At 42.2% G+C, this 14810-nt stretch overlaps 1 protein-coding gene across 1 annotated transcript in view; it reads right to left on the bottom strand.

Annotated features, from left to right (window-relative positions):
• The window catches only part of mgat4b (alpha-1,3-mannosyl-glycoprotein 4-beta-N-acetylglucosaminyltransferase B), a 196919-nt gene that overhangs the window by 43640 nt on the left and 138469 nt on the right, over nt 1-14810 (bottom strand). Inside the window, exon 8 of the mRNA XM_080745815.1 lies at nt 10053-10167. Coding sequence (XP_080601941.1) covers nt 10053-10167 — 115 coding nt within the window. The remainder of the gene's footprint in view (nt 1-10052; nt 10168-14810) is intronic.

The raw sequence follows: 14810 nt of genomic DNA on the forward strand, positions 1-14810 counted from the left end.
TAATATTGTTGCTCAGTATTATGTATACAGATGGTTATAGTGACATATGACTGAATAACAACAACATTCTTTACAGTATGTCTCGGTTATTTAAATAACAACATTCTGAACATTCTGAACAACAAATGCAGCATGTCAAATGAGAACGAGTCCACATCTACAAAAAAGAAACGAGCGTGTTAGGACTGTACAACAGTTATTTTTCCATAATTGCCCTGTACCTTGGCAATTCCTAAACTTTCCTATCCCGGCAAATGTTTCTAATCAAATTTCTCGATTACTTAAGACTTTCCACCTCTTCATCGGAGCCCTGTTGGTCACGTTGGACAAGACATCAGACGCCAAAAGGGGTGTCGCACCAAATTCTGGGCCCTGGGTACAAGGATTCACTGCGGGCCCCCCCATGAATGTTCTTCATAGGGGAAGGGGGTTTTACCCGTTTAGACTGGGAACGCATTATTGCGCATTATTTTGTGCTTTAAAGTTATACTATGTAACTTTTTTTATAAAACATATCTTAAAATTGTCCTAACTATTAAATCGCTAAAGTTTTAGAACCCCCACTCTGTTAATTTCAGCTCCCAAAGCCTTTTCTTTATATGTGTTCTACTGAGCCCTGGTGGCCGTGACCGGGGCTGTTTTTCCCAGCAAAATTATGTCATATGCATCATTCTGTACACGTGTCTCCCTACCGGCCAATCAAAGCCCAGATCATACACTGCTGAGCTCTTCAGGAAGTACACTGCAGTGTTTACACTGGGCTAGGAGTCTAGCATGTAACTCCCCAACCGAGGCTCGTAGAGGGACACGAAAGACCTCTATGGATAGGTCTCGGCGAGGCGAGGCGGACGCGGTGGTCTGAATGCCCGGTCCGCGGCAAAAAACGGCCGAAAAAAGCAGATGTGACCGCGGTTTGCTCTACTGCTACTGACCACTAGTTGAGCAACTTACACAGTATAGCTTTAACTATTGAAAAATAGCAGATATACAGCTTGTAGATCTGCTATTTTTTTTAATCATGAAAACTTGTGCAAGTCTTTTAATATTTCAAATCATTCTAAGGTTTTTTTGAAAAAACTATTTGTTTCTATGTCAGTGGTGCTCAAATTCTTTCATGTGAAACCCCCAAAATTATATGTATTTGGCCACGGACCCCCATCTCAAAATATTTTGTTCCAGGGAACCCCCAGAAGCAAAATTTGATTTACAAATGTTCGCTTAAAAAATACATACAGTATATTCAAAGATTTGCACACATTATCACGACTTTTAAAAAATAGTAGATCTACAAGCTTGCAGCGCGGCACCGAGTGAGCTTGTAGATCTGCTATTTTTCAATAGCTAAAGTGTAAAATAATTAAGGCCCCTCCACCTTGGGCCCTAGTAGCTCAGTCCCACTTTTCCCCCCCTTGTGACGCCCCTGGACGCCAAGAATGACACCCCACCACCACCACCACCACCACCACCTCCTCCTCCTCTGCTATCACACAGCAGGCTGGAGGGTCATCTGCCATGGCAGATCAGAGTTACTGGTCCATCACCTTATCTGCACCACTCGCTGTGTGCTGAAGTGGATCACTCATTTACAGTAGAGTAAGCTGGGCTCCGTGTCCCTGGGCTGAGCCCACAACTACTACCAAACACTCCAATTAGACACGAGAGAGAGAGACGTGGATGGATGAGAGGTGGTGAGAGAAACAGAAGGGGGTGGAGAGAGAAACACACACACAGAGAGACTATAGTTAACTATCGTTGCTGTCGGCAGAAACCTTGTACTGTATGTGCAAAACTGTTATTTTTCAGGAAAAGAAAAACAAACTGTGTTGCAAAGGATCCAATCAACGTTGTTTAGTCACAAGCTATAATAAGGTACAAAAGTGTCAATGTAAGCTATTGTACAATTAGTGCATGATCGTACTTCCATTTTTCTTTTCTTTTTTCAGCCCTCCCACCTCCCACTCACCGACCGCCTAATAATATAGTAACAATCATAGTACAAGGACGATACTTTATTTTAATATTTCTCATTGATTTAATATTTATAAAACCCACAGATAGACTTTTACTTTCATTTGAAGAAATAACAAAAGTAGCAATATTATCTACAAGCTCACAGATCATCACGGTGGGTTGTGACGTTTGTGAGCTTGTAGATCGGCTAACTTTTGTACATCAAGGTAGTATGACAAAGTAGGACATTAATTTACAAAAAAAACATAGTTAAAATATGAAGATAGGAGGTTTCTGCCCGACAGAGACTGTACTGTATGTGAACGTGTAACAACTTACATGTGATCGATGGGGAAGAAACAATCTTTCCTCCATATAAAGACTGACGGGAGGCAATAGAATGAGAGCAGAGTGTGCTGTAGAGGGACCAGTGCTTCCCCCAGCGCACAGGGCCAGTGGTGGATGTTGGCATTAAACTGACAAGCGAGCGCGCGGGACATGCTTAATTAAACCCAGCAAGGGACAGCGGAGGAAGCAGCATCTGTCAAAAGCCTGTTGGACACGCGTTTCACTGTATGGATTTAAACAAACAAAATCCCCTCCAATAATATATGAGAGAGAGAGAGAGAGAGAGAGAGAGAGAGAGAGAGAGAAAACTTCCATCAAGAGAGAGATCAGCTGATCTTAAGTTGGGCATTTGTCCAAAAGCGTTACTTTTCATGAAATGCTAAACATCCAATGGATCCAATGTAGTTATATTATTTAGTCACAAGTTCTTATAATTTTCAATGGTTCTATATTTATAAAACCGACAGATGTAATAACCTCTTAAACTTTCACTTTAAAAGATGAATGCTCTAGGTCTGTCAATTATATGCAATGACAGAAAGATAAGCACCTGATGTTATGACCAAATAATATAAACAACAGCCACAGGCCCGCTTTACTAACCCCAAGCAGTGTCTATCAATGTGGTAATTCACTGAAGGCATGGTGAAATGAAAATATCTGTTACATATTTCAAAAAGTAGAAACATATGTGAAAAGTAATGGAGGTACTTTTGTGGCCTACTGGCAGTGTGCACAAGACATTTTGGCCCTAATCGATCCCGCGGTTTGTGAGATTAGCAGACACATAGACACAGACAGAAAGACACATAAACACACACAGACCCTCTTCTAGATGACTTGTCTAAATCTTTGGGGACTGTGAACTTCAAACTAGTAGTTCAAACTAGAACGGCACTCTGTCGAGCTGCCAACTTGCACCTTGTGCACAAGTAGACCATGTATGGCCTACTTATGCACCAGCAGAGTGCACCATGAGGTGTGCTCACCACTGGGGATGCCAGTGACATCACTACTGGCATCACCAGGAATGCTGGTCCCTCATTGGCTGTTAATGATGACGTTGCCAGAAAGGCTGGTCCCCGATTGAGCTATGGGCTTAAACAATGAAGGACACAGACATAACGGTACATAGGCAGCCGAGCGCAGTATTTGCATGCTCTGCTGGCGCAAGTAATTGTGATCTGTGATTGTGAACTAAATTTGTTACAACCCGGGACAGCATCTGTGTCACATTAGTTGTTGCTATATATTGCAACATCATTTAAAAAAGTTTTGAATAAAAAAAGATTAAAAAAAAAAAAAAACGTTTTTCAGAAAACTTTTGGGTTGGGATTCAGAATGTTTATAATGGCCTCAGCAGGTCTTAATGGGTTTGCTGGTTCACATTTTGCCATGCTGCGTCTCCAGGGATAACTAACCACAGAAACTGCCCTTGTGCAGACAAACGTAGAAGAGAGGCAAACTTCACTCATTCTCTCTGCCACCACTCGTAAAGTCACGCCTGAGATGGTGCAAGAACTTCTAGGGGTGTGATTGTTTCTTCTCTCCACAGTAATGAGGAGCTTTGCAGGGGATGCTGGGACGGGACAGTGTGATGGGAGAGAGGATGGCAAGGCAGACATCAATCACTAGTTAAGCTGGCCCCTAGCAGAGCTCAGGGACCTATTAGAGTAAAGTGGAGCAGCAGAGGCTCATGGGAGGAGAGAGCGACACTGTGTAATTTTGTGCGAGATGGGAAAGAGAGCCTCGGTTTGTCACAGGCAGAGAGAGATGAGAGTGTGGTATGAGTGTCTTCTCTACAGTGGTGTAAAGTAACTAATTACATTTACTTAGGAGGACTTTGCCACTTTTCAACCCATCTTCATATAATAGGTCCTCACTAATGTTCATAATAAAATAGCACAATTTTTTTCTACTCGGTCCAAGTCTCTTAGGAGAGCTGTGGGAAGTTCAGAAATCCATCGTCTTGTGACATCATCATTTTCCCCCCAAAAAAATGTATCAATATTTTTGAAAAAAATATTTCGATTTTTATTATCGCGAGAACAATGGCTTCCACTTTAACATTGCACTTTTCAGGAGTAGAAAGCCTGCATTTTCTATTAGCTTGGATTCCCAATCGATGATGTCACAAGACGATGGGTTTCTGACCTGCCCACAACCCTCCAATGAGAAAAAAAAGAAAAAAGAAAAGCTATTTTTTAGTGAGGACCAATTATATGAAGATAGTTTGAAAAGTGGTGAAGTACTCCTTTAAGTACTGTACTTATACAATTTTGAGGTATTTGTACTTTACTTGATTATTTCCAATACTTTTATTTCTAATCCACTACTGTACATATCAGATCCAAATATTGTACGTTTACTCGACTACATTTAATTGAAAACTTTAGTTACTAGTTACTTTTGCAGATATACATTATAATATAATTATTTATTTATATTATAAAACATACATCAACCACTTTAGCTCTATTTTATACCTAGGCTATTTGAAAATAGACGATCTACAATCTCACAACTGTATGTCAGTATGCTGTGAGATTGTAGATCTGCTATTTCAAACATTTTGTACTTTCATTTTCGGTATAAAGTTTTGTACTTTTACTCAAGTACATTTTGAATTCTGGACTTTTACTACATTGCAGTATTGATACTTTTACTTGAGTAGAAAATGTGAGTACTTTATCCACCACTGCTTCTCTATCAAACAGAGGAAAGGCATGAGAGAACCTTTAACAAGACGAGGCCTATCCCTATTCTGGACATGGGTCAAAATAGGTGAACGAGATTAGGTGTAGAGGGAAAAGGAGGGGGGGAAGTACAGACCTGTGGGGTGCCCCGGTCAACAAAATATATAGGTTTTAATTGGTCACGCTTGTACAGTTTGAGGTTAATGACTGAGGGGACCAGGCCTTTTGTGTCTTGGCCCCAAGCGTTTGACATTCCATCTCTGAGTGGCTTATAGGCTGGCAAAACTCACCTTTTTAATCACTGTAAAGACTTAACTTCACAGGCAGGCTTTTGTATACATAGGATTGAGTGTTTTCTTTTAACCTATTTTATGTTCATTGTAATTGCATTAGTGTTCAAACAAACTTGACATAACATTTTTAATGGCTTTTTTTTTTTTTTATTGCTGCATTATGCACCTTGTAAAAATCACTCACTAAAACCTCTCAGTTCTCACATGCTGAATGGCACACATACTGTGTATACTAGAGTGCAGAGGAATGGGGTGCATATCCTCACTGTCCGGCAGAAACCTTGTATCTCCAAGATTCAAATTCGCTATTAGTTTTTTCGTAAATTAAAGCCCTACCTTATCATATGGAACTGTTGCACAGAACTAGTGAAAATAGCAGATTTACAAGCACACAACGCCTTGGGTGCGAGGCGTTGTGTGCTTGTAGATCGGCTATTTTCACTAGTTTACTTTTTTTTAAGATGATAAATAGTAAATACAAAATGAGCGGTTTTGGACATACAAGGTTTCCACCAGACAACGACGATATGTACTACTGTATACACTACAGAGGAGTCAGTGAGGTGCATATGTACTACTGTACACTCATGTACAGAGGAGTGTGGGGTGCAGTGCAGTGGTAGCACTTGGTGATGTTAGCCATTGAGAGGGAGTGGGTTGTTGGCTGATTTACGAATGGTCGAATGGTAAATTGCTTTTCTACCACTTTTTCCATATAAATGAAAGAAAACACAGTTGTAACTCGCAAGGATCTTTAGTTACAATCATTAATTGTTTCAGAATACACATATACTTCTGCCACAGATTGCAGCTAAAAGAGTTCCCTTTTAGTGCCACCACCAGATGGCGCCAACTCCTGCTGAGGTGCATGGATTTAGCTTCCATTACAGCCAGGCTAACGCTAATGTTAGAAGCACAGTTTTCGGCTATTTTTCTGCAAATAGAGGCTGGTCGCTTCCAGAAAAGCATAGATTCAGAGAAAAGGGGCTTTAAAGTTGGCGGATTGCATTGGATCCAATGGAATAAATCGGCGAAAAATGACGATAGTAAAGTTAGTAAACGTAGGACGACCTCGGACCACCTACATTTTCAATAATCAGCTCACGGTAAGGAACTGGGTTCGGTAAAGGAAGGTGGTCCGACTCTGGTTGTTTGGGAAGCGCATTGATCTTGGAAATGTTAAAACTCTGAGGGTTGTTGGCCTATTTACCACTGTTTTAAACCAATCAGAATCCAGTATTTGAACATGTGACTAGAAAAAGTGCTAGAAGCACTCTTTTCTGTTCTTTACTGATGATCAGCAGAAAGTCACAAGACACAAGCCCACTATGAATAGAGCTAAGTTATCTGCCCCTAGCCCTGTGCCGTGGCCCGTGACATCAGAGCAGTGATATTTTCACCAATTACATACAGTCAAATGACACCGTATCTCATGTCTGACTGATTCCATCCCGGCAGATATGCCCCCAGCGGTGAGCGTTTATTTCAACTAATTAGCAGGATTGACCATGGCAAGTAGCAGCGGATATGGTCCCAGAAACTGATTCATGATGCGAAACCTGGTGTACAGAGTGTGTTCAGCACGTGTCTGGCCTTGGAAACAAAAGCCAAGGTTATTCGGTTCTTATTTACTCTGTGCTGGCTGTCAACAGTCCTTCATGTTGGTCCCCTGGCAATCCAATCCCCTTTTATGCCCCTAAAACACATGGTCCACATTTGTTCAGAGAGATAAATACTAAAAACTGTTGCTCTTTACTTTCAAAAGACAAGACAAATGATGATGACGAGAAGTTTTTAGTTGTGTTCACAAGACATCAGTCGCGGCATTGTTAATTTGTTTCCTTAATTAGATCTGTCAAAGCCTTCTGGGGCTCTCTCTCCCCCCATGTGCACATTTTATCGGAATCTTAGTGCCATGGCAACCAAAAGGAGTGCTGCTAGATCTGATTGGAGGTTTAGAGCCTAATTTATACTTCATTGTACGACAGTTTCGGTCATAGGGTTGGGACATAGGCTACAGCAGGGATGAAACATAGGTGGGTGGTGGGTTACGGGACACATCCCTCTGACAGAGGTGTAACTACCGTGACGCAGACAACGCAATTGCGTTGGGGCCCAGTGGCCCACCCGTGCTGTCGGTAAAATTAAATAATAATGTATACAGAGATGCAAAGGCAGTTGAGAAAATATTGACGGAGCCCGGTATCTGCTGCTTCTACTTCCAGTTTTGAAAAGCAGACTGTTTTGAGAGGAAACAGATTTCTATTGAGTTCCTTGACGACTTGGCTTCGTCAAACCTGCCTTCTTCTGCGTAAAAACAACACAGGCATATAATGGAATATAAAGACAAGACTTTGGGGGAAAAGTTAATATTTAACATGCTCTCTGAAACCAAAACAATGTAGGCTTATGGAACAAAACTTTGTTCTCTTTCGACCTCCTTGCTTAGCAGGTGAGTAAAGTAATTAATATAATGCTGTCTAAGTTGCCTACTGAACAGAACTACACTGGCACTGCATGCAGTGATGTATCGCTGTCAATGAACTGTGTGCTGTCATTAATGTAGTTGACTATGAAAAACAGCACATTTTGTCCGTGTATCTCTGTATGTAGGTCACGCCTGACACTGTGGTTCCCCTGATACATCACTGTGACATCACAGGTGACATCACCTATGTACAAGTCCATATATGGGTATTCCCCAGAATCCCTTTTATGCCCATAATATGAAGATCCCTGATGTCATCGATATACATCTCTGGCTAGATGGCCAAGGTCCAGATAGGGATCTCCATGTATGGGCATAAAAGGGATTGTATGTTGTGATGTCATGGGAACCACTCTAACAGAATCCCTTTTATGCCCATATATGGAGATCCCTGATGTCATCAATATTAAGCCCATATCTAACAGGACTTCATATTGGAATGCCCATATATGGAGGAAGACAGCCCATATCTGTGTGCCATGTATGGGCATAAAAGAGATGTACCATATACAGTACATGGATCTCCATATGGGTACCAGGGGTCTCCATATATGGGTAACTGGTCCGATACACATCACTGGCCAGATGGCCAAGAATGTCGCCCTGAATGTCGCCCCTGAGGCATCTTACAAGTCTTAACAGATGATATTTAATATGCTAAAATATTCATATCTGGAATGACCTACCTCTAACAATAAGAGACTGTTTGTCATTTCCATCCTTCAAGTTCAATCTAAAAAAATGGTTAGTTGACAATCAAACCTGTGACCATGTATAGTTCTAAGAGTACAGCTCATGCCATGTACGTATATTTTTAACTATCCTTTTTTAATGTAGGGTACTGTTAGTAATATGTGTTGTTTTGTTGTTTTTTTTCTTGGTTCAGGAAAAATAGTATTTGTATGTATGTTCTTAGGCGCCCTCTCCTAATGTAGGGTTACTGTTTGTTGGTATGTATTGTTTTGTCTTCATGTGGGGACTACGGATGAAATTTAGCATTCTTGCTAATTCCGGCTTATTTACATTGCATTCATGTAGTGTTCATTAATATGCATTGTCCCGTCTAAATAAACAAATAAAGTAAAAGTAAAGTATATGACATTGGCTCTTCTATTGTTGCACAAATGTAACGCAGGGCAACATTGTCATGAAGACATTAGCAGTGGTGAAATCCTTCCGTCGGGGCCCAACGGGGGATCGTTACGCGCCTGCCCTCTGACTATCAGCCAACTCTGCCTCCACCACCGTACAAGAATCTTTCTCACAGAAATCACACAGCATCACTGGCTTTCAAATCAATCCAATTTCCTCCAGTTCCGACCAAGTGAGCTCTGGGTTTCCACATGCCAGGCTCTACTGATTGAATCCGGAAGATAGAAGTAATTGATTGGTCCCGACAGTATAATTAGAAACCAGCTCAAACGAAGGTTGACGCTTCAATTAATCGGGCAGATTTAATTCACTGCGTGTACTGTGCACCCTTTAGATTTAGTTCCCGTGAGCTGGGAACTGGGAGCGAGTTTCCAGCTGAGCTGCAGATTCAGATTAGAACTTTTGACTTTTTAAACTACTTAAGCAAAGTAGCTTGCTCATTATAATGATACAACTCTACAACTAGCTGAAGAAAAAATATCTATGTGATTTGAGATTTGTACTTGATAGCCTCGATAGCATATTTTAGTCACTATTAAACTAAGTGAAATCTAATGTGGGGTGTCTGGGGTCATGGAAGTGCTAATATGGTGTTGATGAGGGCAGGGATCAGGGTTCAAATAGTGAGGGAAAAATATCTTCTGCTGATTGGGCTCACTTCAATTTTGTCCACATATTGATAAACGTAAACATTATTCCAGTTTTTAAGCTACTGGATAGCTTAAAATATTATATTTATTTTATTATATACAAATTGTAAAATAATACTCTGTAATGAATGGAATTTCCCCTACAATATAATATAAGGGTATGATTCGCAGTATACCAGTTATGCATGAAAATAATGCATTCTTAAATTGCATTGGTTGCTGTTGGTGGCATACACGCACATCTGACATTAATTAGGGTTCTGTGCTAAAAGAAAACTCCCACAGCGATGTGGTTGTTCAGCTCAGCAAGTAAGGCTAACACTAATACCATGGCTAGTTGTTAGGAAGCTTACAGCTGTAGCTATTTAATTCACACAACGGTACGCTATGTTAACACTTTGACCCATTTTGGTGTCTTTTTGTTCAGCTCATATGCTGGCATGCTTTGGTAACTCTTGCGGTTTACGTGTCTCACCGATGAAGCCCAGCTGGGAGAATTCCAGAATCATCCACTCCTCTGACGGCTGCTGCAGGGCAAAGTTCTTCATGGTGGTGAAGTAGTTTGGACGCGCCACGATATCGTCCTCCAGCTGAGAGAGACAGAGGGTAGGGGGGGAGAGACACGAGCGAGATGGAGGGTTAGACTTTGCCTCAGCTTTATTTCTTCCCCCTAATAGCGGGTGAATTTAATGTGACAATGCCATCATTAAGTTTCATTAAATACTAATAGGTGTAATTTGCAACAATGGGTTTTTGTGATTGCAAACATATGGCTCAAACTGCTCAATAATTGAAAGCTCCTGAAGGGTCGTAAACATAAGTCAGAATAAAATACTAGCCACATTGAAAATGTAATGGCCATTTGTATTAGTCCGCCTGTAGACTACACAATGTGGCGGATAGCGTAATTATGAGACATTCATAAAAAATCACGGACAAAATCTCATTAGTCATCACGTGGCAGAGGAATTCAGTCAAACGTGACCTTTCGGAGCAGAGATACAGGAAATCACAGGCCATTGTGCTGAAGATAACCGTGAGGAAATGTGACACCTACTCTCGGCTTCTTTGTGTTGAGTGCGTGTGCGACTGTGCGTATGCATGTTTTTGCGTGCGTGCGTGCGTGTAGTGGTGGAAAAAGTACTCATTTCTTTTACTCAAAAAGTATCAATACTGCAATGTAGAAATACTCTGTTAAAAGTAAAAGTCCAGAATTCAAAATGTACTTGAGTAAAGTGTACACAATGTTTGAAAATACCAGAGCTCAGAATGCAACACGTTGAGCTTATAGATCAGCTATTTTCAAATAGCCTAGGTATAAAATAGGGCTAATGTGGTTAATGTATGTTTTGTAATATTATAATTTATATCTGCAAAGTAACTAAAGTTTTCAAATAAATGTAGTGGAGTACAATATTTGCATCTGAGATGTAGTGGTGTAGAAGTTAAGTACAAATACCTCAAAATTGCACTTAAGTACAGTACTTAAGTAAATGTACTCAGTTATTTTACACCACTGTGTTTTGTTTTGTGTGTGTGTGTGTGTGTGTGTGTGTGTGTGTGTGTGTGTGTGTGTGTGTGTGTGTGTGTGTGTGTGTGTGTGTGTGTGTGTGTGTGCATATGTGCGTGCGTGCGTGCGTGCGTGCGTGCGTACGTGCGTGTGCACGCGCGCGCGTGTGTGCGTGTGTGTGCTTGCTTCTGTATTTGTGTGCATGTGTATGCCACTAAAGTGATGAGGTGAATAGGGAGAGAATAAAACTGTGGCATAATGCTTGTTCTTTCAGTGGCGAATCTCCAACACTGGGCCCACGCAAGCCTGTCACTTCCCATCTCCCCATGCCTTCCTAAGCGGCCCCGCTTGCCTGCTGCGGTGTGCTGGGGAGTGGAGATGGAACTAGACGTGTGTTCAGGAAGCCGCATAGTGGGCAAGGAACTGACATACTGGACATTGACAGATGGTAATTATTTACCCTATCACCATCCGCTTTAGTAGAAAAAGCAACCTTTCATAATCCCCACTCTGCCTCGTCGTGACATTATATCAAAATAATTCTAAGAGTTTAGACAGCAAACATTTTGTATTACTGTACAGTACATCGAATGTATTAACATTTTGTGGTGAATAAATATGTTTGACCATAGTTTAGTTAGTTAAGGCAATGGTTTCTATTGTGGGTAACATGGGCATGCAACGTTGAGCTTTGGTCATAACTTATCGTCGCTGTCGGGCAGAAACCTCGTATCTCCAAGTTTCAAATTTGTAATTTTTTTCGCCATGCAAAGCCCTGCTTCATCCTAAGGCCGCCGCACAAAAGTAGTGAAAACAGCAGATCTACAAGCACACAACGCCTCGCACCGCGAGGCGTTGTGTGCTTGTAGATCGGCTGTTTTCACTAGTTTAAATCATTTTTAAAATGATAAATATAAAACAAACGGTTTTGGACATACAAGGTTTCCACCCGACAACGACATTATATTATATGGAGATCCCAGACATCATGAATGAATCACCATCTTTAGGCAAGGAGTGACTATAGCTTGATCAGCAACAGTGAGAGCCTATCCATGCAATCACCCGGCCAACGCTGGGTAGTACTGAAACCTGAACACGCTGATCAACGCACCGTCAAAGCCGTCAAAGGTATGAAGTGACTCATGATAATCTGCTCCATGCTGGTTGCCCTTTCTTGTAAGACTGGTCTTCGTGCCATGATTTGTTTGAAGGCTATAACAACAGCATAGCGCCTCTTCTGTCCACTTGGTATGTCGACTCCTTTTCTAGTTAGTAGGCTACTTAAAGACGAAATGTGAGTTTGGCTATTAGGTGGAACCTGGTCAATTCCCCCATCTGTGGCACTCGCCTCCTCGCTCAGAGGCGCGCCGCCTCAGGTCGAGGCGCGACTATTGAACGCTAGGATGGAAGAAGTTAGGTTTCATTTTGCCTACTGTGCATGCATGCCGCCTAGTAGCTCCTACTGACCTTAAGATGGGGCCAGGCGCGTCACCACCATTCATTGTGAGTACGACGGGACACTTTCATAAAAACCGTGATCTCATCCCCCCCACCTTTTTTGCCGGCCGGGGTGCTATTTTTTTTCCCTCCCCTGCGCTGCAAGCTGGCTCTCATCAACACAAACGCGTAGTAGGGGCTATGGCTACTTATATTTCCAGGACAATTTCAAAATAAACATGTTGAATGATCGATTGTATATGAATAAAATAAAATAAAGACTCTTGTTTTGAAATGCGCTTCTGTGCAGAGAGGAAATGGCTTTCATAGGACGCCCCTTTACCTCTCTGTCGTCCGTGCGTATACTTTGCGTCATGGACTCATGGTGAAATTAACATCACAGGCATAAAGGAATATAAACAGAACACCAAGACAAGACCATGTAGGCTATAAAGGCATTAAACATCGTCCTCTGCTCCTCTCATCCTAACTCAACACTTGGTGAGTCGTGGCTATATTAGAGTTAGAGTAATGATGATGGATGCTAATGCTATGCTGCCTGCTGGCTAATGTACACTGTTGTGGGCTAGTGGCTACGTGAACCAGAACCACTGTTTCCTAACACTGGGATCGATGCGTGGGTCGCGTCGCGGACACATTGTATGGGTCCTGAAAATAGCCGATCTAGAAGTTCACAACAGTGCGAAGCGACTCGTTGTGAGCTTGTAGATCTGCTATTTTCACTACTACTAGTTTGGGTAACCCTAACGTTTAGTTTGGTTCACGGGCTTAAACGTTTGGGAACCATCATGCTTGCTGTAGTAGTAGACAGTGGTGTAAAATTAAGTAGATTAACTGAAAAGCTTTTGGAACTGAATGATTATATGATACTGGTGTTGTCTGTCTGTTTGAGTGTTGGTACCAAGAATTCCATCTACTATAACTATAGACTATCTTGCTGGCTGGTGCATGTGGAGAGAGGCAAAGGGAAAGTGTAGTGTGCTGTTCACGAAAAAACGCGAAAAACGTGCACTCGCGCTTCGCGCGCGTGCATGAGGGCGCGGTTATGTCATCCCCCCCACTCTCTAAGACGGTATAACGCCCCTGGATGGGGCAAAGAACGAATAAAAAGTTGAAAATATCTATATACTGTATATCTATAGCTATATATTTAATATATATACATATCTAGACATTCTCTTTAAGAATGTTAAAGTTTACGGGGCACGGTGCTGCAGTGTTTAGCGCTTCGCCTCACAGCTAGAAGGTCCTGGGTTCAATTCCCGCCGGGGGACGCTGTGGGCGTGTTCCTCCCTCTGTGTCATCAGCACCACACCCTAGGTGGGGTTGGCGATAGGGCCTTTCTGTGTGGAGTTTGCATGTTCTCCCCGTGTCTACTAGGGTAGATGCCCTCACAAAAACATGCAGTAGTCCTGGTTTCTATACTACCTCCCCCCCAAGCCAGCCAGGTGCTCCCCTGTGCTCCCCAATTCCCCTGGCGCGGCAGGGGGAGAGCGGAAACCAGGACTACAGGTTAGGTAGTTCTACAGGTTAGGTAGTTGGCACTGGGTGAGAAAATGGGTTGCAAAAACCGTGGGATAAAAATTATAGAAAGAAGAATGCTAAAGTTTATTTTTGCACCAAATGTTTGTGTGTCTGGGCAACATTTCAACCCCATTCCAGGGCAGGTGTGTGGACCCCAATCTCTCTGAGCTTTGATGAAACCCGTGGGGTCAAACAGAAACCATGCTGGCATTGACGTGTCTGGGCACACATGCATCTACTCAGTTCTAATCATGGATGGAAACCAAGCACACGCTCTTTCCAAAGTCAATGCTATATGGCCAACAGCTGCTGCTGGAGATGTGTCAACACCACATCTTCACACAGGACGAGCGGGAGGCCAGCAGGAGAAAGGCAGAAAACAAATGAAAAGCCAGTACTAGTGCTTCCCTTCTTAACACAACCTGTGTCCCAGCTGACAGAGTTAACATCTCCTTCAACTTCTGTCTCTGCAGAATCAACGTGAGAGTAATTACCCTATGCTCAGGGGAGCACACAAAAAAAACCTTCCTAAAAGTTCAGAGTGAGTGCACTGCCAAAACACGCAACACAGAATGGTGTTCCTGTCAAAACTCTGTCTCTTCTTGGCCACCCTGGCAGCCAGACACAATGTCAGGGTTATAGCTCTATCAACATAAATATATACCACTGTTCCTTCCTCCAAAAGTTCAGCTATTTGAAGCCTCCTCCCAGCAGGCTGTTCACAGCAGCCATGCTTAG

The sequence above is a fragment of the Nannobrachium achirus genome, assembly GCF_963921795.1.
Source record: "Nannobrachium achirus genome assembly, chromosome: 17".
In the NCBI taxonomy this organism is placed as follows: Eukaryota; Metazoa; Chordata; class Actinopteri; order Myctophiformes; family Myctophidae; genus Nannobrachium; species Nannobrachium achirus.